Source organism: Leptonychotes weddellii, chromosome 7 (assembly GCF_054177405.1).
Source record: "Leptonychotes weddellii isolate Sample4059 chromosome 7, ASM5417740v2, whole genome shotgun sequence".
NCBI lineage: Eukaryota > Metazoa > Chordata > Mammalia > Carnivora > Phocidae > Leptonychotes > Leptonychotes weddellii.
This window is the reverse complement of record NC_138375.1, coordinates 63,551,972-63,579,268: the sequence shown is the minus strand read 5'-3', so window position 1 is coordinate 63,579,268 and position 27,297 is coordinate 63,551,972. Positions and strand designations below refer to the sequence as shown.

Below are 27,297 nucleotides of genomic sequence, written 5' to 3'. Positions count from 1 at the left end.
AACACTTGAAAAACACTGTGCCACTTTGTTCTGAACTTCATGGTTTCAGAGGAGAAATGTCTCCTGTTCAAATGGTTGTTCCCCTGTAGGTAATGTCTTATCTTTCTAGCTGCTTTCAAGCTTTTTAATTTTCAGAAGTTTAATTATGATATGTCTTAGCTTGAATTTCTTTGGATTTATTGTCAGTAAGTTTCTTTCAGCTTCTTGAATTTATAGGTTTATATCTCTTACCAAATTTGGGAAGTTTTCAGACATTATTTCTTTGAATAGTCTTTTAATCCCACTCTTTGTCCTTTACTTTTGGAACTCTGATGGCACAAATATTTGATCTTTTCTAATTGTCCCACAGGTCCCTGAGGCTCTGTTAATTTTTTTCCAACTTATTGTCTCTTTGTTTAAATTGAGTAAATTCTGCTGATCTGCCCTCAAGTTCAGGGATTATGTTCTGTTTTTTTCACTTCACTATTGAGCCTACGCACTGAGTTTATTTTTGTTACTTTTTAATATTATTATTTACATTTGTTTCTCCTTTATAACTTCTATTTCTGTTACTGAGATAATCTATGTTTCCATTTGTTACAAGAGAATTTATGATTGGTTGTGATTGGTTATGGCTGCTTTAAAATCCTTAACAAAATTACTACATCTGATCCATTTATATGTTGGTGTTAGTTGACTGTCTTTTCTCATTCAAGCTGTAATTTTCTTATATATTGGTGTGATGGAGGATTTTTTATTGTACCCTGGGCATTTCATCTATTTTGTTAGGAGACTCTGGGTCCTACTTAAATCTTGTATTTTTGCAGGCAGTCGCATACTTTAGGTTTAACATGCAGATCCTGGCCTATTCCTCTGAACTGTGGTTTCAGTGATGGTTTAATTTTCAGAGTCTTTGTGGTGTTATTTTGGTTTGCTGGTTTATCTGGTTCCCACTTGCACCTTTAGTGCTGTGTTGGGATGGAAAGAGTTTCAGGAGGTTGGGCTGCCAGATGTTTTCCTGCGGGAGAAGGGGGTGTCAGGCACATAAGCTGTTTGGTGCTTCGCTTGTCAGTATTTCCCTGCCTATAGGGAATACAGTGCAGTCTGGGCTGGGTGCTTGTGGGATTCTCTCTGTCAGCATCCTCAGCTGCCTGTGTCTGGGCAGGAGCTAGAAGTCTTAGGTCTGTGGGGACAAAGAGGCCTCACAGGCCGGGCTACTTTTTGTGGTGGAAGTTTCCTTGGAGGTACGGCACTGCTACCTTGGTATTTCTTGATGGGGGTAGAACATATAACACTTCCATAGGAACAAAGAGACTTTCCAGGTTTGGCTGCTTGTGCTCAGGTCTGTCTTGCTAGTGCTTCTGGGCCACCCCAGTATTCTTTCACAAGGCAGAGGAGTCTCAGGACCAGAGGAAAAAAGAGCATTTCTTCTGGCAACTTACTGTGAGCAGGCCTCCCAATCCATCCCCTGCTGTTGGTGCTGAGTTTACTGGTATTGGGGAGGACTGCCTTTTGATCCAGAAGAATGGGGTTTACCTGGACTGCCTTCTATTGCTGGGTTGAGAGTTAGGCCTCCTTCTGTCGTGTAGATGAGACTTAACACACTCTGCTGTGTTGTTCCCCCCATTCCTGGAATCCCAAAGCAATTCACTTCCCTCACTACCTTTCAAAGTTCTTTCATTGTCCCTCACATTATCTCTGTGGTTTACAGTTGTACTTAGTGGAAAGGAGCAGGAAGAATTGTATTTACACCAATTTGTCCAGTAGCCGTAGCATTTTAATTTCCTTTTTGAGAATGCTGTATTATATATATTATATATTGGTATAGTAGAGCAAATGCTCACATTTAAAAAATAATTAATGGGTTACACAATTAAAAGAAGTTTAGAGACTCCTGGTTATGAGATTAAGTGAATACTAGATGGCTTGGCATTTAAAACACCATGGTTTGGTCAGAAAGTATATTTTTAGTTTTTCATCCAGTACGGTTCCCCTTTAAGATTTCTTTTATCATAATGGTGTATTTACTCTCTAGAAGATTCCCACTTCTTTCTATGCTTTTGCTGCACGTATTTTCTCATTTTAGTGTATCGGAATTATATTCATGGTCAAGGTTATCTCAAATTCTACATCTTTTGTGAAGCTTTTTGTGACTTCTCTAGCAAAATATGGCTTTTTTTTTCTGAGTCTTTATCATCTGCTATATTTCTCATATGACATTTTAAATAACATTTTGAACAGTGTACTCTAAAAGTTTATCTCTATTTCACTTTTTTGAAATGTGCTTTCCTAGAGAAGCAATGCTAGCAGTGATTATCAGTAATGTATCAAATGTATGAATCTTAACCACCATTTAAAAGGGTCTAGTGGAATATACACATATGCTTTGGGAGTTGTATCTTAAAATTCCAGGACTGTATTCCTGCCTAGCCTTGCATCTTTTCCCCTCTAGTGTAGTTGTAACACTGAGTTCCATAGAAGTGGTGACTTGGGAAGGGCCGAACAGTCGGTTAAGCATCGGACTCTTGATTTTGGCTCAGGTCATGATCTCAGAGTTGTGAGATCAAGCCCCACATTGGGCTCTGCACTGGGTGTGGAGCCTGCTTAAGATTCTCTTTCCCTCCCCACTACCTTTTTCTTTCTCTATCCCTCTCTAAAAAAAAAAAGGGGGGGGGGGGTGGCTTGGAATCCATTGCATAGACTGCTGCATGGTAGACTAGGAGAAAATTTGTTGGGAATGAACTAGAAAAAACCCTTTAGTTTGAGGAGAGCCTGGAGAGAAGAAGGCTGGTATTGGTAGATGATGACAATCATCAATCATAGGTAATAGAAACATGGGTATTTCTGCCCAACCTCTATGCTCCACTCATGTACAGATCCATACACCCCACTGTCTCTCATTTTTCTACCCAAAACAGCTTTAATTTAACCTTATTTTTTCCCTTTGAAGAACACTGCGAAGTAGCATAGGGTTTTTTTCCCCCATGAACACTACATATGACTTCTGACTGCCTAAAGCAAGAGCTTTATGGTTTTCTTTATTTAGTAGCTTGTAGAAAGCTAAGGCAAAGTTATTTTGGGAAATTTGGGAAATCTTTCTACCTGTTCTGTGAAGCCTTTTTTACCCATCTTCTTTATATTGACCACACATACCTCATACTATTTTCTCTCAGACTGTACTTTCAGTTGATTATATTAAAGTCCTTGAGAATAAGGACTGTATTTAGTTTATCTTTGAATTCACTTATTTTTGAATTTCTAACATAACTTAGTATATGTATGTATACAATAGGATATATTTGGGGCTAGGCTCTGAGTGGTCTCTCAGCTTCCATTCTTTATCCAGCATTCTATTTCACTGTTTTGGCTTTCTTTTAGTAAGTTGGCATAGCGTGGTATATTCCAGGCTATTTCTTATCTTCTGGTTATATTACACAGTGCCCCAGGTGAGTCCTGGAAAAGATCTTTCCTAATAGTCTCCTTGAGTAGAGTGAGCTCATTTGTATACACTATGAGCTAGACCAGACCTCTTGACTGCTCTCTTCAGGAGTCAAGCTTTCCTCCAAAAGAGTGTATTTACATTTTATTGTCTTACTGCTATGGTGGTGGCGACTAGCTCTGAATAGTGTCTCAGGTGTGTATTTCTGGTTTTCACTCTTCAGTTCACCATTTGTTTCCAGTCCCTTTCAGGAAAGGAAAAGAAAACAAGATGAATCTCAAGTCAGTTAATTTTTGCAGTTATGGGGCTAACATGGATGAAGTTTGAAGTTGTAAGCTATAATGAATCTATTGAATAAACTTTCAAGTTTATATTATACCAATATAAACTGAGTAAATATACTTTGTCTATGATAATATTAATTGTAATATGTTTCATTGTATGAAAAATTGATATGTAAAGATTCACTCTAATATAAGGAATGGATTTGGAAATTACCTGATGACTTGGTTATAAATTCCAACCTCATTGTGTTTCAGAAAATTCTTTCCCTATAATTCACTTTGTGAAACTTTTTAATCAATAGTGCTTCTTTACATTTCAGCATCTCCTTCTACCTTTTGTCCATATTTACTAATTAATTTTTGAAAGCCAGAACTTTTTCTGAGAAATAAGAAACAAGGGTTGACTTAGCAAATAGAATTTTAATGATATTCTGCTGTAGGATATGGTGCAAAGATTAGATTAACTGTTAGGAACTTCCTAATATTTTTTGCTTTATTTAAACTTTTATTCTTATTATCACTCTGAAATTTTTGTGTAAAACATGAAAAATAACTAGTTGACTTGATTTCTTATAACTGATTTTGAGTAAAAACTCGTATTTTCTTAAGTTATTAGCACTTTTCCTTAAAATGTGATTTATAAATATTTTTCACATTCACAGAAAATTTGGCTTTTCAAATACTTGAAGATATTGTAAAATTACATCATACCTAAGAAAATAGAATTAATGAGAATATTAGGCAACTTTCAAATGTCTTGAGTATTTAAACAGTTAAGTGTTTAGAAAGTATTACCCTTGAAAGATTTTTAATGAGACATTGAAATACTTTTCTAACAATACTTGTCATTGTAATTTTTACTTCATGTATGTTAAGTCTTAAATCATCTATTTAGAAATAGGTAATGGGTGCATTCTGATGTATTTTTTTGGGGGGGGGGATTGAAAGCTATTTAATGTTAGTAGTATTAAGCTTAAGAAATATGGATACTATGGATATTACTGCTAGAGCACATTGAGGTATTTGGTTCTTCCGAGAGATAAAACATCTCCTTTCTTAAAAATGAGGGTGAATTCCAGATGCATATTATGTCATAAATCTTAAACTAGAAATAGTGGATGCACAGGTATATATTCCAGAATAGTACATAAGAGGTTCAGGATGAGGTCAGTACAAACAATACTCACACCAAATATTAACCAACATAAGATAGAAAACCCAAATGTAAACTAAACATTCTGTAAACTAAATTTGTTAAGCTTACCTTAGTCATCTAATTAGTTTAGCTTACCTAGCTGTAAATTAGAATTGCTTAAGACTTTTTCTTTCACCCATGATCATTTAAAAGTATGCTGTTAAATTTCCAAGTATTTGGAAACGTTCTGTTAACCTTGTTATTGATTTCTGTTAAATTTTGTTGTCAGAGAACATAACTTGTATGACCTCGTTTCTTTTACATTTGTTAAGATTTGTTCCATGATCCAGGTTTATGATATGATTTAGTTTGGTGTATTTTCCTTATGCATTTGCAAAGAGGGTTTTATTCTGCTGTTGAGTGGAGTTTTATTATAAATATCAATTTTATCTACTTGGTTGATGGTATTATTCAGTTATTTTATATCCTTGCTGATTTTCTCTCTACTGTCTATTACTGGGAGAGGAGTTTTGAAATCTCCAACTATAATTGTGAAATTGTTCTTGTAATTCTGTCCATGTTTCCTTCATTCTGAAGTATTGGTGTTTGAATCATAGACTTTTAGGATAATGGCATTTTCTTGGTGAATTGACATTTTATCATTATGTGATTTTCCTCTATCCATGGTAATTTTTTTAGCTGTGTATTTACTTTGTCTGACATTACTAGGTGTTCCAGCTTTCTTACGATTTATGTTTTCATTTTATATCTATTTCTATCCTTTTGAGATACTTGTATCATTAAAGTTATAGTGAATTTCTTAAGAAAGCACATAGTTGACTCCTTTTTAATATTCTTTTTAAAAATTTGTCTTTTAATTGTCTGATGTATGGTATTGGTATGTTTGGATTTAGGACTACCATTTTATATTTTGTTCTGATTTTTGTTTTCCTTTTTCCCCTTTCTTACCTTCTTTTGAGTTATTTGAACGCTTTTTACTATGCCATTACATTTTTTTCTCTTGTATTTTTGGTTATGTAGCTTTGTGCCTTTTATTTTTTTTTTAAGTGGTTGCTCTAGGAACTATCAAAAACATTTAACTTTTCACCGTTTACAAAAAATCAATACCCTAACACTTCAAGTGGGATGCAGAAACTTTATTACAGTATGGATCTGTACACCTTTCCCTCCTTGTACTTTTCATATGTATTGCATCTAAGTCAATTGAAAAACTCATCAAAAAGTTTTATACCTCTCTTTTCTATTTGTCGAGCATATTTTAAAGAATGCAAGAGAAGAAGAGTCTATTATATTTACTCAAATTTTCACCGTTTTTGTTTTTCTTCCTTTGTTCCTTCTAGTAGAGAACGTCCTTTAGTGTGTGTGTGTGTGTGTGTGTGCGCGCGCGTTTTGTTTTTGTTTGTTTGTTTGTTTGTTTTTGGTGCTGCTTTCAAAATCAACATATGCTAAAGGTAGCCCAAAAGGTCTTGACTTTTGGGTCCTTTCTTAACCTAAATTTAACTTTTCTTAACCTAACTCGACTTTTGGTCTTAACCTGAATTTAGCCTCTCAGCCCTTACTATTTCACTTGCTTTTCAGGCCTCTTGAATAAAAGTTTGGAGCTTTTTTGCTTTTGTTCTTAAATTTTATCCAGTTTTTTCAGTGGTTTTCAGGGGGAGAATTGGTGTGATCCTCCTGTTTTACCACTGTTTGAAATGAAAAAGTTCTCAACAAATCAGTTTTGCAACTTTAAAATAATAACTCTCCTGCCTGCCAGACTGCATTCTTTTGATAATATACTTTTGATAGTGTATGATGGAGTGGAAATTAAACCCAGAAGTGCTACTCAAATGAAAAGTAGCATATTTGCTTTTTTACATTTCTCATTTTAAAAAATCAGCCTTATGGAAATCATTTACATGCAGCAAAATGCACAGGTTTTAAGTGTATAGTTCAATGAAATATCAATAAACTGAATATTTCCCTAAACCCCCCAAAATTCCTTCTTGGCAGTTCATCTTCCCCAACCCTTGCCTCAGGCAATCACTGCTCTGATTTATAGCATTATAGATACATTGTCCACTTCTAACAATTCATATAAAGGAACTCGTTATGTCTGCATGTATGTAAAGTATATTTGGCCGTAGTAGCTTGGCAAAATGTTGTGCAAGTGCTCTGTTTTATTTATTTGTAATAAATTCCTATTTATTGCTGAATAATAACTAAATGCCTGACTGCACCAAAATTTGTTTATTGATTCTCATCTTGATGTAGATGTTCAACTTCATAAGACACTGCCAAATTGTCTTCCAAAATGGCTGTACCATTTTACAGCCTTACCAACAGTGTATGAGTATTCCAATTGCTCCATATGCTCACGATCTCCTGATACTGTTAATCTTTTTAATTTTCATATTCTAGTGGGTGCGAATTGGCATCTTACTGTGGTTTACAGTTGTATGTCACTGACTAATAGTACTCAAACATCTTTTGATGTACTTATTATTTGTCCATCTTCTTTCACATTTTTTATCCGACTTATTTTTTGAAGTTTTTATTTTAATTCCAGTTAACATACCGTGTAAAATTAGTTGCAGGTGTACAATTTAGTGATTCAACATTTACATATAACACAGTGCTCATCACAACAAGTGCCCACCTTAATCCCCATCACCTATTTCACCCATCCCTCTACCCATCTTCCCTCTGGTAACCATCAGTTTGTTCTCTATAGTTAAGAGTCTGTTCTTGGTTTGCCTCTTACTTTTCCCTTTGCTTGTTTATTTTGTTTCTTAAATCCCACATATGAGTGCAAGCATATGGTATTTGTCTTTCTCTGACTTATTTTGCTTAGCATGGTACTCTCTAGCTCTATCCATGTTGTTGCAAATGGCAAGAGTTCATTCTTTTTTGGCTGAATAATATTCCAGTGTGTGTGTGTCTGAGATATATCACATGAACATTTATTCATATATCACTTACTTATCTATCTATTATTTATCTATCTTCTTTATCCATTTATCAGCCATGTTCACATAATTTGGCTATTGTAGATTTTTACCCAATTTCTTAAAATTCGGTTGTTTCTCAACTTTTTACTGAGGCATGAATTCCCTACACTCAATTATTTGTTAGATAGATGTAATGCAGAAATGTTTTCCCAGATGTAGTTTGCTGTTTCATTTTTCAAATGATGGCCCTTGGAAGAACAAATGTTTATAATTTTGATGAATTCCAATTGTTTCTTTTATAGTTAGTGCTTTTTGTATCCTAAAAAATCTTTGCTTACTCTCTTGATCATGAAGCTATTCTCCTGTTTTCTTTCAGGTCCTTTATGGCTCTAGCTTTATATTTAGTTTGAAAGACTATACATGTAAACTGTTACTGAAAAAAGTCAATGTTGTTCTCTTTGTTGACCTAGCAGAGGGTGGTGGCCATGTTTGTTTTATGGCATTCCAGAAGGTAAAGTGCTTCAAATGGCTGTCCAGAATATTTTTAAACTAAAGATAGGGTGGATTTTTACTTTAAGATATGTGATTACTTGTTATGACTCATTCTGTGGATCATATTAGTTTTCAGTCTGTATAATGGGGGAATACTACACTTTTTTTTTTTTTTAAAGATTTTATTTATTTATTTATTTGAGAGAGAGAGAGAGAGAAACAGCATGAGAGGGGAGAGGGTCAGAGGGAGAAGCAGGCTCCCCGCCGAGCCGGGAGCCCGATGTGGGACTCGATCCCAGGACTCCGGGACCATGACCTGAGCCGAAGGCAGTCGCTTAACCAACTGAGCCACCCAGGCGCCCGGGAATACTACACTTTAACATTTAATAAAAAAAACAAGTTATGAAGAAAATATATCACCCCAGGACTTCCTTTTTCTTCTCTCTCTTCTCCCATGCCCCTGTTTTTCCTTCCCTCTTTTTCTTCATTTCTTCCTCTCTCTCCTTCTTTCTTGCTTCATTACTTGTTCCTTTTTCTTTTAAAAAAAATTATGTGCCTTTTTAACCTTACAGTATTGTGTAGTTTCCTAGCTGGGATTTTTAGATGATAAAATATTCCCTATGTAGTAGTTAGTTCTTGAGATCAGATAATAGGATGCTCTTTTATAATGGCATGTTTGCATTACTAATCTTGTGTACCCTAGTGATATTGTAATTGATACTTGCTGCTTTATTATACTACAAGAAAGTACTTGTAAAAGATGAGGAACTACATGTAGTGAGTGTCATAGACAGCTATAACTCATGGCCAGTTTACAAGTAGAAAAATTAGCTCTTAGTAATGTTATCTTAGATGCTCAAGTGGGGATTGGACATTTTGCATTGTACAATGATATTCCCTCATGTACTTAGGACACAACTGTTGTGAAATGACAAATTAAAGCATAGCCAAACTTTATGGTGGGAGGAAAGGGCATGCTGTGTTCTGGTTACAAGGATACTATCATTCTGAAGGCTGAGATTTCTGATAGAAGTTAGCTGTAATGTAGATTTTAAAATCCTATTGGTTAGTAACATTTCTTAAATCTGTTTCATAACCTCTTGAAGTTACAACTTGTGAGAGTGCTGTTGATTTAATGGTCTGAATGAAATACCCATTAGTTCTCTTGGCTACTGCCTCAAATGGATCTTACAGGAAATGCACTCTTGCTTGGGCTAAAAAGGCTGTTCTTTTTCTTTGCCCTAGGATAAGAAATGGGTTCTCAATCACGAAGATGTCACATTGGGAGAATTACTGGGCAAGGTATGTAGTCAGCTGAATTAAATAACCAAAAGTCTTTACAGTGACTGTTCACTCTACAGATTTCTTCGTTTTCTCCAGAGTCTTTCTTTTTTTTTTTTTTTTTAAAGATTTTATTTATTTGACAGAGAGAGACACAGTGAGAGGGGGAACACCAGCAGGGGGAGTGGGAGAGGGAGAAGCAGGCTTCCCGCCGAGCAGGGAGCCCGATGCGGGGCTCGATCCCAGGACCCTGGGACCATGACCTGAGCCGAAGGCAGACGCTTAACGACTGAGCCACCCAGGCGCCCCTCTCCAGAGTCTTTCTTACGTTCCAGCACACAGCAGGGCACATTCCCACATGAACCCAGGTGAACACAGTACCACATCTGCTGCAAATACGGCAGTGTTCAGTGAAAAAGATAAGTAAAAATCTGTGAAAAGTTTAAGGATGATTCTTGGTTTTTAAAATAGTATATGTCTGTTTTCCTCTGGAAGGACTTAAACCGCAATAAGTTTATTCCTCATGGTGTGGTAAAACCAAAACTAGTGATCGGAGATGGGAAAGAGCCTGTGGGGTAATAGAAGTTTAAACACCTAATAGTTGTATTCCATTTGTTTCTGGTTATACAGGATAACTCAGAAAAAGTGGCATACTACTCTCTGAGATTTCAGGATTGTGTATAGAATCACAATATGTAACAACACTGGATGCATTATTTCAGTCTAACAACTATGTGGTTAAGATGGGTTTCAATATAAAGATTCATTTTATAGGTAGATCTGGTAGTGGTCAGAGAAGGCAGCTTATAAATGACAAAAGTCTTTTTTTCTAATCTAGTTTGAAGTTTATTCCAACTCATAGGCCATATGAATGTATATTATGTTTAATAATAATGTTAGACATTTGATCATTAATCAAATGGACTATTTGCAAATTTATTGATTGCTGATCTGTGATTGAGTCCCAGTGGGTAAATATTAACGTCACTTAATTGATGTTTCTGTTTGAAAGTTTGAATTGAATTGAATGGAATGGAATGGAATTCTTTCCATTACTTTAGGTCAGTAACTCAGTAGCAGTAATTGGGCCAGAAATTATTACAAAGAAATTAAATTTCCATGAAAATACAACTAAAAAAATTATAAAATATACCGCTTACTGAAATAGAATGTGTTGGGGAAGACTGCTTTTTTAGTACCAAGAAAAAAATTTTCAGTTAAAGAGAAATATTTCAGTTATTTTTATGTTTAGTTTAATATGTGAGATATGGTACATTAGGAGGGATTTTAATCTTTAGATCCTTACTAGAGCTGTTTCAAAGAATAATATTTTCTCAATGACAGGCAGTAGCATGAGGTCATTTTAAATAAATTTAATCATTTTTAATAAGACTGCAACTTTAGAGAAACTGTATAGCTTAATTTCAGCTAATATTTTGAGTATAAACTGATTTATGATTCAATCTTTTCATTACCTAGTCTTAATAAATATTTACAGTATACTCCTTGAGAGTGCATGAGGTAAAAAGAATTAGTCATGGTTTCTATACTGACAGACTTTGGAATTGAGTAGTAATAGGAGATTGAGATAGGAACTCTTAACTTTTTTATTCAGCAATATATAATTAGACTGTACTTGATAATATATTTGGTATTCAAGAAATATTTTATTCACTCCTGAAATATTTATGGAATGTCTCCTTAGTGCCAGGCTCTCTTCTAGACACTCGGGATACATCAGCCAACAAAGGAGACAAGTATCTTTGCCCTTATGGAGTTTATATTCTATCTATCAGGGGAAGATCGATAAATAATAAACAATAAATAGCTAAATTTTATAACATTAGAGGACTAAGTCCTGTGAAAAATATAGGGAAGTTGGGAGGTGCTGTTGGCCAGGGTTGGAATTTTTAATAGGGAGATCTGGGTATGCTTTATTAAAATTTTTTACTTTTGTATAAAAACTTGGAGGGATTTTAGTCATGAGGACATCTGAGAAAGAGGGTTCTAGGAGAAGGGAGTAACCAATGCAAATTTTCTTTGAAGAGCAAGACAGACAATTTGGCTGTAACTGAGTTCAGTAAGCAGGGAGGAATGTGATAGGACAAGAAGTGGGTGAGGCAGTGAGGGTGTAAATCATGTAGAACCTTGCAGGCCGTTATAATTGCTTTGGCTTTGATTATGTATGAAAAGATGAGCTGGTGGATGACTTTGAGTGGAGGGGCGGCATGATCTTACTTACTAAAAAGATCACTGTGGCTGTTGTATTGAGTATAGGTAGGCTGACAGGTTGGAAGGTTAGGAGGCAATTGCCCTTACCTAACTAATAGATGATGGTTGCTAGATCAGGTTGGTAGCAGGGGAGGTGGTGGAAACTTGTGGGTTCTGGTTACATTTTTACTGTTGAACCAACTGAATATCCTGATGGAGTCTATGTGGAGCATGAGAGAAGGGGAAGTCAGTGTAGGTGCAGCAAGTTTTGGGGGAATAAATTTAGGAATTAGGTTTTGGATGTATTAAGTTTTGTCTGTTTGACTGCCAAATGGAGAGGTTGGGAAGATAGCTGGCTCTCAAGTCTGGAGTTTAAAAAAGAGGTCTGGATCAAAAGTACAAATTTGCAGTTATACCGTGTATATTTGGTAGTTATATATAGATGTTATTTAAGATTTTTCATTGGAATATATTTGACATATAACATGTACATTTAAGGTGCACAATATATTAAATTGATACGTTTATATGTAGTAACGTGATTGCCGTTGTAGTGGTAGTTAGGGTCTCTAGCACATTATGTAATTATCCTTTCTTTTTTGTGGTTGAAAAGTTGTAGCCACTTAGCAAGTTTGATTATAATATAATATTGTTTATATTCACTATCTTGTGCATTAGATTTCTAGTGCTTACTTCTCAAAAGTTTAGTTTGTACCCTTAGACAATATCAGTCCTATCTGCTCCCTTTACCCATCCTCTGTAACCTCCATTTTACTCTCTGTTTTTATGCATATGGCTTTTTTAGATTTCATAAATGTGGTAGTACATACATTTGTCTGACTTACCATAATGTGCTCAAGTTTTATCCGTGTTACTGCAAATGGCAGGATGTCCTGCTTTCTCATGGTTGAATAACATTACCTTGGATATATATACCACATATAGATGGCTTTTTAAAATTTATTTATTCATTTGAGATAGAGAGAGAGAGGGAGAGAGAGAGAAAGAATGAGCAGGGGAGAGAGACAGGAAGAGAGAGGGAGAAGCAGACTCCTCACTGAGCCTAGAGCCCGATACAGGTCTCAATCCCAGGACCCTGAGATCATGACCTGAGCTGAAGGCAGACCATCTGAGGCTTAACCATCTGAGCCACTCAGGCGCCCCTATAGATGGCATTTAAAGCCATAAGACCAGATGAGTTCAGTAATGGAGTGGGTCTCTCTCAGAAAATGGAGACTGAACTCCGGTTACTATAATAATAGCCTTCAGACAAGAGAAGCAAACATCAGAAGAGGCTGAGAAAGAGAAATCAATCACATAGGTAAAAAACCAGAAGATAGGATGTCTTGGAAGCCAAGAGAAGAGAGTATATCAAGGAAAACAGAGTGATCAATGGTGTTAGATTTTGCTGATAGGTCAAATGAGATGATGACTGGGAATTAACCATTGAATTCAGTAACGAGATGGCCACTGCTGATTTGGCTGAGCAGCTTCCTGGGAGTGCTTTAGTGGAAAGCTAGATTGGAATAGATGAAGAGAGAATGGGAGGAGAGGAACTAGAGATAGCAAGGATGAAACTCTTTGAAGCTTTGTTGCAAAAGGAAGCAGAGATACGTGGTGGTAGTTTCAAGAGAATGAATTGTGTTGCTGCTTACCCTGAGAGACACAACAGCATGGTAGTTGGCCGTTGGGAATAATCTAGTGAAAAACAGACTATTTTAGAGGGAGAGGTGAGAATTGATGGAGCAACATTAAGGGCCTTCTAGAGGGTTGCGCCCATGAATTTAAAGTGAACCCAGTCAGTGAGGTTGTGGATTTTCTCCAGCCACATTTAGCTGCATAGGTGCAGAGTAGTCTGAGTGTTGAGTTTAGTCAGGATTGTAGATTTGATAAGGGAGTTTTATAGATGAAGACGAACAGTGAAGTTCAGAATGTATGGTAAGCAGTTGTAATTGCTGACTATAGAATTTAAACTGGATAAGCAAGGAAGAAAGGACATTAAGGGGGTGTTCGATAATAAAAGTGGATGATCTAAAGATTTGGAAATTCCCATACAGTCAAAGGATTTTTGGAGTCTGGATACAAGAGGAAGTAAGCTACAAATGTAGAAACCAGCCAGAAGATGGGATGAATAAAAGAGGTATTACAGGGGAGTTACATTATTGGCAGTGGCAAAGTTGTTTTGTTTTTATTTGGAGGGGGGAAGGGGCAGAGGGAGAGAGAGAATCTTAAGCAGGCTCCATGTCCAGCATGGAGACCAACGTGGGGCTTGATCTCAAAAGATCAAGATCATGACCTGAGCTGAAATCAAGAGTCAGACGCTTAACTGAGCCACCCAGGTGCCCCGGCAGTGGCAAAGTTTAAGGCATGATCCTAGAAAATAGGTTGGAGTACAAGACTACTGGAAGAATGATGTTCAAGAAACTGAGGGTTTGAAGTGATGGAAGGTACTTAAGTGTCTACTGAAATTGACAGTAATTAAGACAGGCAGGAGTAATACTGAGTACTGTGTTCTAGGAGTTCAAATTGTTAATAACCAAAGGAAAATATTTTCAAATTCAGTAGCTGGTAGCTACAGTAAGGGAAGTAGATATATAATCAAATGATAAAGTTTCAGAGTTTGGTTTTGGGGAATGCAGGAGGGAAAATGGTTTGAAAGCAGTGACAAGGAGCTAGTTGAATATTCTATATCAACTCCCAGGGCAGTGGGAGAAGGGAAGGTGACAGGGGAATAATCACTTAAGTTCAGAAGGCAAAAGGAAGCTCAGCCACCATTTGAAAGCTCAGATGAGAGCCAAGTTTGTTAGAACAAAAAGGTGAAGAGAATCACCAGAGAATACATTGAAGATAAAATGTTGATGATGATGGACCATGAATTTCAGAATGAATGAATTCCAAAATAGAACTACTCTACAATCCAGCCAAAGAATTTACCCAAAGAATACAAAAATACTGATTCAAAGGGATACATGCACCCCAGTGTTTATAGCAGCATTGTTTACAATAGCCAAGATATGAAAGCAACCTCAGTGTCCATTGACTGATGAATGGATAAAGAAGATGTGGTAAATATATACAATGGAATATTATTCAGCCATAAAAAAGAATGAAATCTTGCCATTTGCAACAACATGGATGGATCCTGAGGGTATAATGCTAAGCAAGTCAGAGAAAGATAAATACCATATGATTTCACTCATGTGTGGAATTTAAGAAACCAAATGAACAAAGGAAAAAGAAAAGGCAAACTGAAACAAACAGATTCTTAATCATAAAAAACAAATAGATGGTTACCAGAAGGGAGGTGAGTAGGGGATAGGTGATCTAGGCAAAGGGGATTAAGAGTACACTTACCACGATGAGCACTAAGTAATGTATGGAATTGCTGAATCACTACATTGTACACTTAAAACTAACATAACACTGTTAACTGCACTAGAATTTTAAAAATTAAAAAAAAAAATTTCTGCTGACAGAAATTAGATGTAAATGTACAGATACAAAAATATATATTGAAATAAATATTTTAGTAATTTTAAATTTATTAACATAAAATTTATACACCTTGAACTATTTATTAAGAGTTAAATCTCTTGGGGCAACTGGGTGGCTCAGTTGGTTCAGCATCTGACTCTTGATTTCTGCTCAGGTCATGACCTTGGGGCTGCACAGTCAGCAGGAAATCTGCTTGAGATTCTTTCCCTCTGCCCCTCCCCATGCTTGTATGCCTGTGCTCGCTTGCTCTCTATCTAAAGAAAGTAAATCTTAAAAAAAAGTTACATTGCACTTAGAACTCAAACCCAATAACTAGCAGAGTCCTAGTTCAGTTAGTTCTTGCTCAACAATAGCATTGAAGCTTATTGTAAGGCTTGCATGTTAGGATTATAGTTATGTAAACAATATATATACATAAATAAAAACTTGAATACTAAAAAATAGTTGTATTAACTTTATAGATCTTCTTCGTAATATTTGGTTTTATATTAATAATAAAAAACAACAACTCCAAAGTTGAAATAAGGCATGTTAAGTCAAAATAGGTTAGAGCCACAGCATGAAGTTAGGGATTTATACATTTGATAGAAACTCAACATGGGTGATACTGGCATTTGGGTAAGCACCTTCTCTTAACTCGGTGCCTTTCTGAGACTGACAGTCTACAGTTGGCTGGTGATAGTCCTTGGTCTGCCTGGTTCTGTTGCCTCTCCCTTATTCCCTGACACTCTTCAACTGATATTCAGGTTTGGGGATCCATACCAACAGTCACTTCATGAAGTCTTTGCTTTATCTTGAAACATTAATTGATAACTTCTTAATCTAATAAAATTTAGAGCTTGGGGGTAAAGAGCACTAGGAGACGTGAAACTTAAATACTTCTGATGGCTTCAATTTGAGTTTCTCCTTTTATCCAAGTCTCATGGAATTTTTTCCCCTTTTTTCTTTTTCGGTTCTCCTCAGCTTCAATCCCCCATATGGTAGGTGGGTTGGGTACTATTTTTAAAGTTGGAGAATTGGAAAGAGCAACATTTCCAATCTTTAGTTCCACTTAAGACTCTGAATAAAGCTGACAGAATACTTTGAACTCAAAATTCATTATTATGTGCTTTCCTTATATTTTGCAAAGATTGATGTTGCTTTATATCCTAAACAATAAATGTGTTTGTATTTTCAGGGAAATTTTGGTGAAGTATATAAGGGCATATTAAAGGATAAAACTGCTGTTGCTGTTAAAACCTGTAAAGAAGACCTTCCTCAGGAACTGAAAATAAAATTTTTACAAGAAGCCAAGTGAGTTTACAAAAGTTATATTAAACGTGTATTTATAAGGTAACACTATAACATTAAATGTGATGTTTGGAATTATCTTAAATTATGATTTACTGAAATAGAGGTAAGCACTTTTAGAACCCTCATAAGTAAGCACTTATACAATGTAGAAACAAAAAGTTTGTTTTTGAGCTAGATTATACATTAGTTATACAGTCGCGCTCAAAAGAACCAGATGCTAAAAAACAGTGGGTATTCTTCAGTATTGGTATATTGCAGTATTTTTTGCTTTTATCACACATACATTACATAGGCATGTATATATGCAATGTTGTGATTGTCTTTATAATAAAAATATTACTATATTCTATATACAAATACATAATTTATGTATATATATTTAGATACATATAATTATATCTAACTTTCCTTAGATGTTTTCAGTTGATAGTCTTTACTGAGCTGTTAACTTTCTTTTCTGAGAACCTCAAATTTCTTCTTCAACTCATTGTTGGGCATTTGTTCCAAAATCTGCACATTGTTTCTTTTCTAATATTCTAGGATTATTGGCTAAAATTTAACATGGTTCTATTAGTGGTAAAATCCAGTATATACAACACAGCACAAAAAAATGGAAAGATGTTTTGGACAGAGTAAGGATGAACTCTCATTCTGAGATGCATGGATGCATGGATGGGAAAGAAGGAGAATACATAGAGATTTGTGTTGTAAAGGGAGAAAGGGAAAGGGGTGTGTGTGTGCGCACATGTGCGTGTGCATGTGTTTAGGTGTGTCTTTATCATGGCATAGTGTATAAAATTGAAGTTCCTATAAAGTGCTGTCAGAGAACCAAGATGATGGCAACAAGAGAACTAGTGCCATAGGATGGAGCATTTTGATGTACATTTCTCCATTCGTTATCTAAAAATTAATATTGATAGCAATGGATTAACCTAGTTGGATGCATTTATTAAATATAGAATAAAGTTGTAAACTTTTTAAAGGTACATTATTGGAAGGTCAAAATATGCTGTGATAAAGGCATGCTATCACAAAAGAAATTCATAGGCTCATTGTGTAGTTATTCATAGGTATTCTTAAGGTCCAAGGTTATATCTTACATTATTTTGAAAAAATAGTTCATTTTCTTGCTCTCTAATTTGTGATTGTTTTATTACAAAATAAAGTATTAAATTTCTTAAAGTGGAAAAGTCCATTTTCTAAAGTGGAATTATGAAGTTTTAGGTTAAAAAGGAGAGTTGTAGCCATGGGAACTCCCAAGTATCATTAAATAGACAATAGAGCTATATATTTAGATACTTAATATTGAGTTCAGCCTGGCTATTTTGTGGACTTTCTTTACTAAGCAGTTTCCAACGTAAGAAAATGACATTTTGGATTAAACTCAAACATTTTAAGACTTCTTTTTTAATTCCTCATAAAAGTTGCAAGCTCCAAGTTAGTGACGATATTTTCCTTATCTCTAGAATTTTTCCCACTCTATCTTTTCCCTTATAAATCATTACATATTTTCAATCTAAAGCATTTTTCTTAGAGTTATCTCTGCTTCAGTTGGATTTGTACAAAACATTTAAACTGTTTTATCTTTCTCCCAGTAGTTATTTTTTTTCATTCTCTTAGGAAAGAAAACTGTATTTTTCAAATATGAGTGAATTTATAACTATGTCAGTAGGATAATCCGGAATAAAATTTGGTAACAGAAATATTCAGGGTAAATAGGCCTACGATGGAATCTAATTTATTTTTAACTTATGCTTGGAGTGCCATGGATGAGGCTATGCTACTTTTATAGCCCTCGGATGAAATTTTGTCTTTATCCAAGCAAAGTCACCTTTGCTTCAGCTTAAGTCAATATTGAAACTGCTACTTAATTATTTTTAATCTTTAAGCCAGTTTTCTTAAAATTTTTGAGTTTTTACTATTTTGAAATTGATCATGTTCATCAAGATAGTATTTTATAAAATCTGATGAGATAATTAGCCTATAGCATTTACCAATATGAACTGAATTCTTATTTATGTATTTTCAATCAAGTGTGTCCTAAAACAACAAAACAAAGAGATGCCAATCTAGCAGCTTACAGTTTTTGGTCCATTAATACTTACCAGTTACCCTTTTGTGGTAGCTAAAACGAGATACTTTAAAGGCAGTTATATGTATTTGGGACTAAGTAAGTTGTTCATATTTAGCATGGTTGTTACTTATTCAGTAATTTTTAAATGAAAATTGAATTAGATTAAGGAGAATTGACTCATTTGTACCTGTAGTTTGCCAATATTTATCCAATTTTGTGTACATCCCATCATTTATCATAATTTGGCTTCATACTAAAGTTTTAAAAAAGAGAATTATGTCAAGTAAAGTATATTCTACTTGGGCACACTATTCATGATTTAATGTTTTAGTATTTAAATGGTAACTATTTTTACACTTTCCTCTCATTCAGAATTCTCAAGCAATACGATCATCCCAATATTGTCAAACTTATAGGCGTTTGCACACAAAGACAGCCTATCTACATCATTATGGAACTGGTTCCAGGTAATGATTTTAGAGGTTTCCTCGATGACATTTTAATGTCATGTTTTATTATTTTTATATGTTCAGTCTCTTTGATTTCTCCTTGTAAAGTTCTCAATAATTCTGTTTAACATTTTCCTGATGACAAAGCTGTACATATGCTCGATATTTTTATAGTCTGTATTACTTTGTTGTTGTCTAGAAAATGTCAGCCAACCTTTTTTTTTTTTTTTTTTGAGAGGAGATACATTATTACAGTGGGATTACACATGGAATATAGTTACGTATATTTTTGTTAGAAAAGCTGTTTATAAAAATAGTCTACTTGGTTTGGCTTTATAACAATTGTAGTACTCTTATATTCTGTTCATTATTTTCCAAGTACAATACCGCACATCCTCTTGTTTGGCTGTATATAAAATTCCATAGAGTTTTAAATCCCTTATGAACTATGAATGTCTTTCATAAGCAAACAAAGAAAAAAAGTCATCTGTTGAGGGATTTGTCCTGTATTTTTTTCTGGTCACTTTCAGTGTCCTTAGGTCTTGTGATTAACCACTTTTGCCAACAAGCAAGGATAGCCTTGAACTGATAAGAGTATTTTCTTAAGTTACTTTCACTGTATATCCTCTTATGGTAGAAAATATAATTAGAGGTAAAATTTGATTTTTGGTAAAAATTTATAAATACAGTATTTAATATTTGACAAGGATTTGCTTTAACAAGTATTTGGTTATTTTAAAAGAAATTTAAAGGAACATGAAAAATATTTCTAACTTCAATATACAGTAAATAAACCTGCTATTATAGATTGCCCATTAAATATTGCTAACATAATTCTTCTATTAAGGATAGTTCTTCCCATTTTATCACATTGGTTTGCTTGCTATTGCAATATAGTTGTTAATATTACCATATAACTGCAGGATTTAGGATCATCATCATCACATATAATAGTGAATACATGCCATTTTATTATTGTCCAGATTCATAGAACCTACAAACCAAGAGTGAATCATAATGTAAACTGTGGACCTCAGAGGGCCCTGATGGGTCAATATAGGTTCATCAGTTGGAATCGATGTGGTTGTTTTTGAAAAAGTGTAAGGATCTCTGTCTCCCTTACTTCTCCATTCACTTAGCTTCTTCCTCTCTCCTGTCCAACATTCTGGGACACACGTGTGGTCAGTGAAAGGCCAGAGAGGGTAGTGGTGGGGTTCTTGAGCTCTGGTGAGTGTTAGAGTGTGAAAAAACCAAATCCCTCATACATTACTGCTGGAATTTAAAACAATAGCCACTTTGGCTATTTATTGAAAAGTTTCTCAAAAAGTTATAAATTTTCCATGTAAACTGTTTCAATCCTAGGTATTTACCCAAGAGAACTGAAAATATTTGTCAGTACAAATGTATGTGGGTGTTCCTAGCAGCATTATTTATAATAGCCGAAAAGTAGAAATAACCTAGATGTCCATTAACTGATAAATGGATATACAATGCAGGATATCCCAACAAAAGATACCATTAGGCAATAAAGAGAAATGAGGTCATACACACTGCAGTATACATGAGCCTCTAAACCCTTATGCTAATTAAAACAAGTCCAGTGCTGAAGACTACATGTTGATATGACTCCATTTCTATGAAATGCCCAGAGAAGACATCTATAGGTAAAGGGGATTTGTGGTTTTTTAGGGCTGGGGGTTCTGATGGGATTGACTATACCCTTGATCCTTTTTTTTTTTTTTTTTTTAAAGATTTTTTTATTTATTTGAGAGAGAGAGAATGAGAGAGAGCAAGCACAAGAGAGGGGGGAGGGTCAGAGGGAGAAGCAGACTCCCCGCCAAGCAGGGAGCCCAATGCGGGACTCGATCCCGGGACTCCAGGATCATGACCTGAGCCGAAGGCAGTCGCTTAACCAACTGAGCCACCCAGGCGCCCTACCCTTGATCCTTGAACAACATGGGTTTGATGTGTGGATCCATTTATTATGCAGGTTTTTTACAGTATGGTAAACATATTTTTTCTTATGATCTTAAGTTTTTTCTCTAGCTTTATTGTAAAACTACAGTATATGATACATATAACATGTAAAATATCTTAATCAACTGTATGTTATTAGTAAGGTAGTAAGCCTTCTGCTCAACAGTAGGCTATTAGTAGTTCTTGGGAAATCAGTAGTGGATTTTCCAGTGGGATGGGGTTGATGTTCCTAAGCCCTGTTGTTTAAAGGCCAGCTGTTTATAGGTATGAGAGGTTTTTTTGGCCTGATGAAAATGTCTCAACTGGATTGTAATGACAGTTGAACCTTGTAAAATTGTCAAAACTCAATTGAGTTGTATATTAAGTTGGATAAATTTTATGTATATAATCTGAACTTCAATATGGCTTTTTAAAAAATAAAAAAGCCCAAGAGCCAGGTAGTGTTGTGTGACCTTGCTCAACCTACTTAACTCTTCTGTGCCTTAGTTTTCTTTCCTGTAAAGTAAAATTAATAGGGTTGTTGTAAGGTGTAATGAACTGTGATTTTATGTAAAAACATATATACACGTTCTATATTCACACATGACCACTTTGTGTTCTCATCATCATAAATTTTATTATTTTCCATTTGGCTAAGAGAAAAAAAGTGATTAATTAAAATGCCTGCTGTAATCTAGCCAAAACTGTAACCCAGACTCTAAACCTGCCCTTGCTCCTGCCCCTAACTCTACTCCTAACCCTAGATGTTCTAGCCGGGAATGACTGAGAACAAATTGGGAAGTGTAACATTTGTTTTCAGTTCTTCTCTTTCCACCATCATATGTGACTGTTCTGCTGATATGTTTTATATGTAGCCTTCAAGAATCTTTCCTTAATATGTAAAACTCAAGTGGCTAGATTAAGTATATTTTAGCACTAACCTATATTACTTTATTTTAATTGTTAGGAAAGTGTTTCTTAAGTTTGAAATCTCAATTCTCAGACTACTTCAAAACAGTATCTTTCTGTTTTTTCCTCTCTTTATAAAAGGCATGATGAGGAAATAACCAGCTAGTTTTTATTCATATAAAAGTAGCATAATATATAATTTTTTACACTTACATAATATTTTATAGTTGTCAGAGCACTTTAATATTAGTTCATTTGTTTTACCAGGCTATATTGTTATCTTCATTTACAAATAAGCTAAATTAAGTTCAAAGAACTGAAAGTAACTTGTCAGCATTAGTTAAATAGCAAGTAGGAAAATAGTGCTCTATTTTGTTATGTCATTCAATTTATAAGTGGGTCAAAATATGTAATCCTTATATGAATTGAAAATACAAATGAAAATTCAGGCTAACCATCTATGCAAGGTCCCCTATGGGCAAATACATTAATCCCTGTTCCATAATTTCTCAGCCTTGTGCACAGATAAGTTAAATAGCTTATTGCAGTAAACAGGAAAATTTTTGTTTGAGTTACTTTTTTTCTCTACTGGGAATCAAGCTGTGGAGGGAAGATTTAGAAAACTGGTAGGTTTAAAGCAAGGTTTAATAACTGCTTAGTGTCTAATGTGCATGCCATTTCAAAACTGTATTATGCAGAGACTTAATATGCTCCTGTTCTCGTCAGATAACTGAGCCCTTTGAAATCATAAATCCGAAATATACTTGAACCAGAGTAATGTTTAAAGAGATTAGAAGCATTTGAGGATTCAGGTTTAGAGTGAATACTCCAAGATGATCCTGTCTTCATTTGAATCGTCTTTTGAATTACAAATACTTTATTTACTTGCTAGCTCATGGGTTGCTGGATAAGTAAAATCAAACAAAAGGCAATTCTAAATGGCACTAGGAAAAACTAAAAATAAAAACAAAAAGCTCTAATATGCTAAAAAATAAAAAAGTACCACTCCATTTTATTTTACAAACATGTTTATTACTTAGAAATTGAAATGAGAGACTCCTGGGTGCCTCAGTCAGTTAAGCACCCAACTCTTGATTTTGGCTCAGGTCATGATCTCAGGGTCATATGATCCAGCCCTGCACAGGGCTCTGTGCTCAGCAGGGAGTCTGCTTGGGATTCTCTCCCTTGCCCACTGCCCCTCCCCACTCACACACACACCCTCTCTCTTTCTTTCTAAAAATAAATAAATCTTTCTTCAAAATTGAAGGAAATTGAGAGAGAATTTTTTTTAAGTGACAAGCATAACGTAATATTTATGGTCCAGGCAGCTGTCCTTTATTTTCATATATGTAATTCATTTAGGGCTGCCACCAATTCCTGGATGAAGAGAAGACCAAGCACCTTAACCTCTAAGTGTAACAATGTTTCAGCAGATCCTGAGTAGAGGGGATTAATTTTAGTAAGCCTTAAAAAATGTCGGTTTCCACTTCCTTTCACTAGAGACTTGTAATTGCCCACTTCTTTCTGATCTGGATATTCTCTCTGAATTCAGAACTTTCTGGTATCGAATGTTAAATCATCTGCTACATGCCTTAGCTCACACAGATGCTGCCCTTTGACAGTCCTCAAATTTATCTTAATTTTAAAATGACTTACGGGATTTGAAACTTTCAGAATTATTAAAGATTTTTTTTACCAGGTTTTAGATAGCATCAAAATATATCTCCCCTCTATAACCTGTTTTTTAAAAAAATGAGCTCATAGGCGTGCTCAGGTCATGATCCCAGGGTTCTGGGATGGAACCCCCGTATTGGGCTCTCTGCTCAGAAGGGATTCTGCTTCTCCTTCTGCACACCCCTGCCCCCCCGCCTCATGCACTCTGTCTCTCTCTGAAATAAATAAATAAAATCTTTAAAAAAATTGAGCTCATATAGTTTATGTGGTCTAGAGATTTTTGACGTAGAAATCTCAACATGATTTTTTTTTTGGTCTCATATTTTTAACTTCTCAGTTGAAATATTTTCATCATCAGAATTTCTTTTCTTTAAATTCATTTGTGGGGTGCTTGGGTAGCTGGCTCCTTTGGGCAACTGACTCTTGGTTTCAGCTGGGGTTGTGGTCTCAGGGTCTGCACTCAGCACAGGGTCTGCTCCAGATTCTTTCTCCCTCTTTCTGTCCCTCCCCCTGTTCACTTGTGTGTGCTTTCTCTCTCCCCTTCTCTCTCTAAAATAAATGGAGGGGTGCCTGGGTGGCTCAGTTGGTTAAACATCAGCTCTGGTCATGATCTCAGGGTCCTGGGATTAAACATAGAGCATCCAGCATCCTGCTCCCTGCTCAGTGGGGAGCCTGCTTCTCCCTTCCATCTCCCTCTGCCCCCCCCACTCATGTTTTCTCGCTCTTAAATAAATAAAATCTTTAAAAATAAAATCATTTCAATACTTTTATTTATTTTTAAAGATTCTATTTATTTTTTTGACAGAGAGAGACAAAGTGAGAGAGGGAACACAAGCAGGGGAGTAGAGAGAGAGAAGCAGGCTTCCCGCAGAGCAGAGAGGCCAGTGAGGGGCTCCATCCCAGAACCCTGGGATCATGACCTGAGCCGAAGGCAGACGCTTAATGACTGAGCCACCCAGGCACCCCCCAAAATAAAATCATTTCAGTTGATAATTTCTATAAGTAATTCCATTAATTTTTGCTAGGATGTTAAATTCTTCTAGAAAATAAATTTTTTACCCCTCTGATTCATAATGACATTTTATGTATGTGATTTTGTTTTCTTATTTGAGAGAGAGAGAGAGAGCGTGCATGTGAGTGGGGGGAGGCAGAGGGAGAGAGAATCCTCAAGCAGACTCCCCGCAGAGCGTGGAGTCCCCCACAGGGCTCCATCTCAGCACCCTGGCGATCATGACCCCAGCAGAAACAGAGTCCAATGTTTAACCAACTGAGTCACCCAGGTGCCCCTATCTGTATGTGATTTTAAGAGAACCAATTTCAGTTTCGTGACACCATAGCTATGGAAGTCTACTTATGGTAGTCAGTGGAAATGAGAGTTCCTGCCTCCTTGGGAACAAAGGTTCTGGATACTTGACTGGCATTTGTTTCTTTCACTCATCATAAATGTAGCAAGGGTAAATTGTGCCCAAAAATGGTTAAGGAAAATGGCTCCTGACATCCACTAAAAGAGAGCCCTCAAAATCTGAGCTGGTACTCTGTCTTACATACATCTAGCCCACGGCCAGTTGTATAATAGTATCACTTCACAACAGGTAGTTTTGAGCTGAAGAGAAGGTACAACATGTAACTCTCAAATTAATATTTTTTTTACTAAAAATTATAAGATGTCAACTCAGTGGCTGAATTTTTTTGTTAATAAAAATTAACAAAGGGCGCCTGGGTGGCTCAGTTGGTTGGGCGACTGCCTTCGGCTCAGGTCATGATCCTGGAGTCCCGGGATCGAGTCCCGCATCGGGCTCCTTGCTCAGCGGGGGGTCTGCTTCTCCCTCTGACCCCCCCCCATGCTCTCTCTATCTCATTCTCTCTCAAATAAATAAATAGAATCTTTAAAAAAAAAAAAAAAATTAACAAAAATTACCATAGAAGAACCTAATTTTATGGACTTATGTTTGGAGATGTTAACAAAATTCTCTTTTAAAATAACTTTGGTATGTGTCTGAGTGTAATAATTAGTCATTGCAAATTTCAGTTTGGAAGAATGAGTAACTTTTAAATGTTAACTGATGTATCTAAACTTTGGCATTTATTTTATAATTCAAGCATATTACATTAATGAAAAAATAAATGCTCTCTGTTACCATTTTATATTATGGATAATAGTTTGATATAATTTAAAACACTGCCAAAACATTTTGAAAAGATAACATCTTTAAATTGATATTTCTTTCCCAGCCAAATGATAGGTTGGTTTGCCCCTATGTTTCATTTGCTGCCTAATATCCCAAAGCAAATGCAGATGGGATAGTTTAAATTGGCCATTTCTTCAGATGCTAAAAGCAATAACATCCTTTGAAATTAGTTACTTTATTTACATGTGACATAAATTAATAACCACACAGATGGTATTGGCATTTTCCTGTTGTTTTTCAAGTATATCACTTGCTTCTAGTAGTGGATATTCTTTTCCTGAGGTGAAGCCGAATGTTGAAAACATGAACCCACAAGGAGGATATGAGAAATAAAACCTAAAATAAAATAACTGTTACTACTAAATTACTTTTTGGCTTGAGTGACTCTAAAGAAGGGTACAGATTTTTCTTTTCATCAGTGAAATGAGCAAAAGGAAGCCATGTTACAACAGTAAGTTTTCATGGTACATTTGAGCCACAGATGGCACTGTGTATATCTGAGCAATATTACTCATCTAAGCATCTGATGGCGCCGATACCTCTAAGTACCTCTTGCAAGGAGGCAGATTGCCTGGTGAGCAGGACAAAGCATGTTCTGGACTATATTCTTGTCTTAGATTGGGTTTTTAAAGGGACTGTATGGTAATTGAAGTTCCTTAACGATGGGAAGGGAAGTGTAGGAGAAATGAATACGTATGCCTTCTTCCACATGGATAAACAGTTCTTTAAGGTACTGATTAGTTTTAACTGTTTTTCTTGTTTGTTTGTTTATCATTTTTAAGTTTTTGTTACTATACATGGCAATGTATTAAAATTCTCAGGTAAAGTTCTAAGTAATATGTTAAATAAGAAAATTTGGGGCGCCTGGGTAACTGAGTCGGTTAAGCGTCTGCCTTTCACTCAGGTCAGGATCCCAGGGTCTTGGGATTGAGCTCTGTATACGGGAATTCTGCTTCCCCTCTTTCTCTGCCCCTCCCCCTGCTCTTGCTCTTTCTCTCTCTCAAATCAATAAAATCTTAAAAAAATAAAAGAAAGGAAATTTGCTTTAATATCAAAAGCCTACTTATATTTTTTAAATTTTTTAATTAATTTTATTATGTTAGTCACCATACATTACATCATTAGTTTTTGATGTAGTGTTCCATGATTCATTGTTTGCGTATAACAGTGAATCCAGTGCTCCATGCAATACATGCCCTCCTTAATACCCATCACCGGGCTAACCCATCCCCCCACCCCCTCCCCTCCAAAACCCTCAGTTTGTTTCTCAGAGTCCATAGTCTCTCATGGTTCGTCTCCCCCTCCGATTTCTCCCCCCTTCATTTTTCCCTTCCTACTAGCTTCTTTTTTTTTTTTTTCCAACATATAATGTATTATTTGTTTCAGAGGTACAGGTCTGTGATTCAACAGTCTTACACAATTCACAGCATTCACCATAGCACATACCCTCCCCAGTGTCTGTCACCCAGCCACTCCATCCCTCCCA

General features: G+C 35.6%; 1 protein-coding gene across 1 annotated transcript in view; it reads left to right on the top strand.

The window, feature by feature from the left end:
- Positions 1 to 27,297, top strand: part of FER (FER tyrosine kinase) — a 387,502-nt gene that overhangs the window by 222,679 nt on the left and 137,526 nt on the right. Inside the window, exons 14-16 of the mRNA XM_081825811.1 lie at positions 9,526 to 9,582; positions 16,445 to 16,560; positions 19,007 to 19,101. Of these exons, the coding sequence (XP_081681937.1) occupies positions 9,526 to 9,582; positions 16,445 to 16,560; positions 19,007 to 19,101 (268 nt within the window). The remainder of the gene's footprint in view (positions 1 to 9,525; positions 9,583 to 16,444; positions 16,561 to 19,006; positions 19,102 to 27,297) is intronic.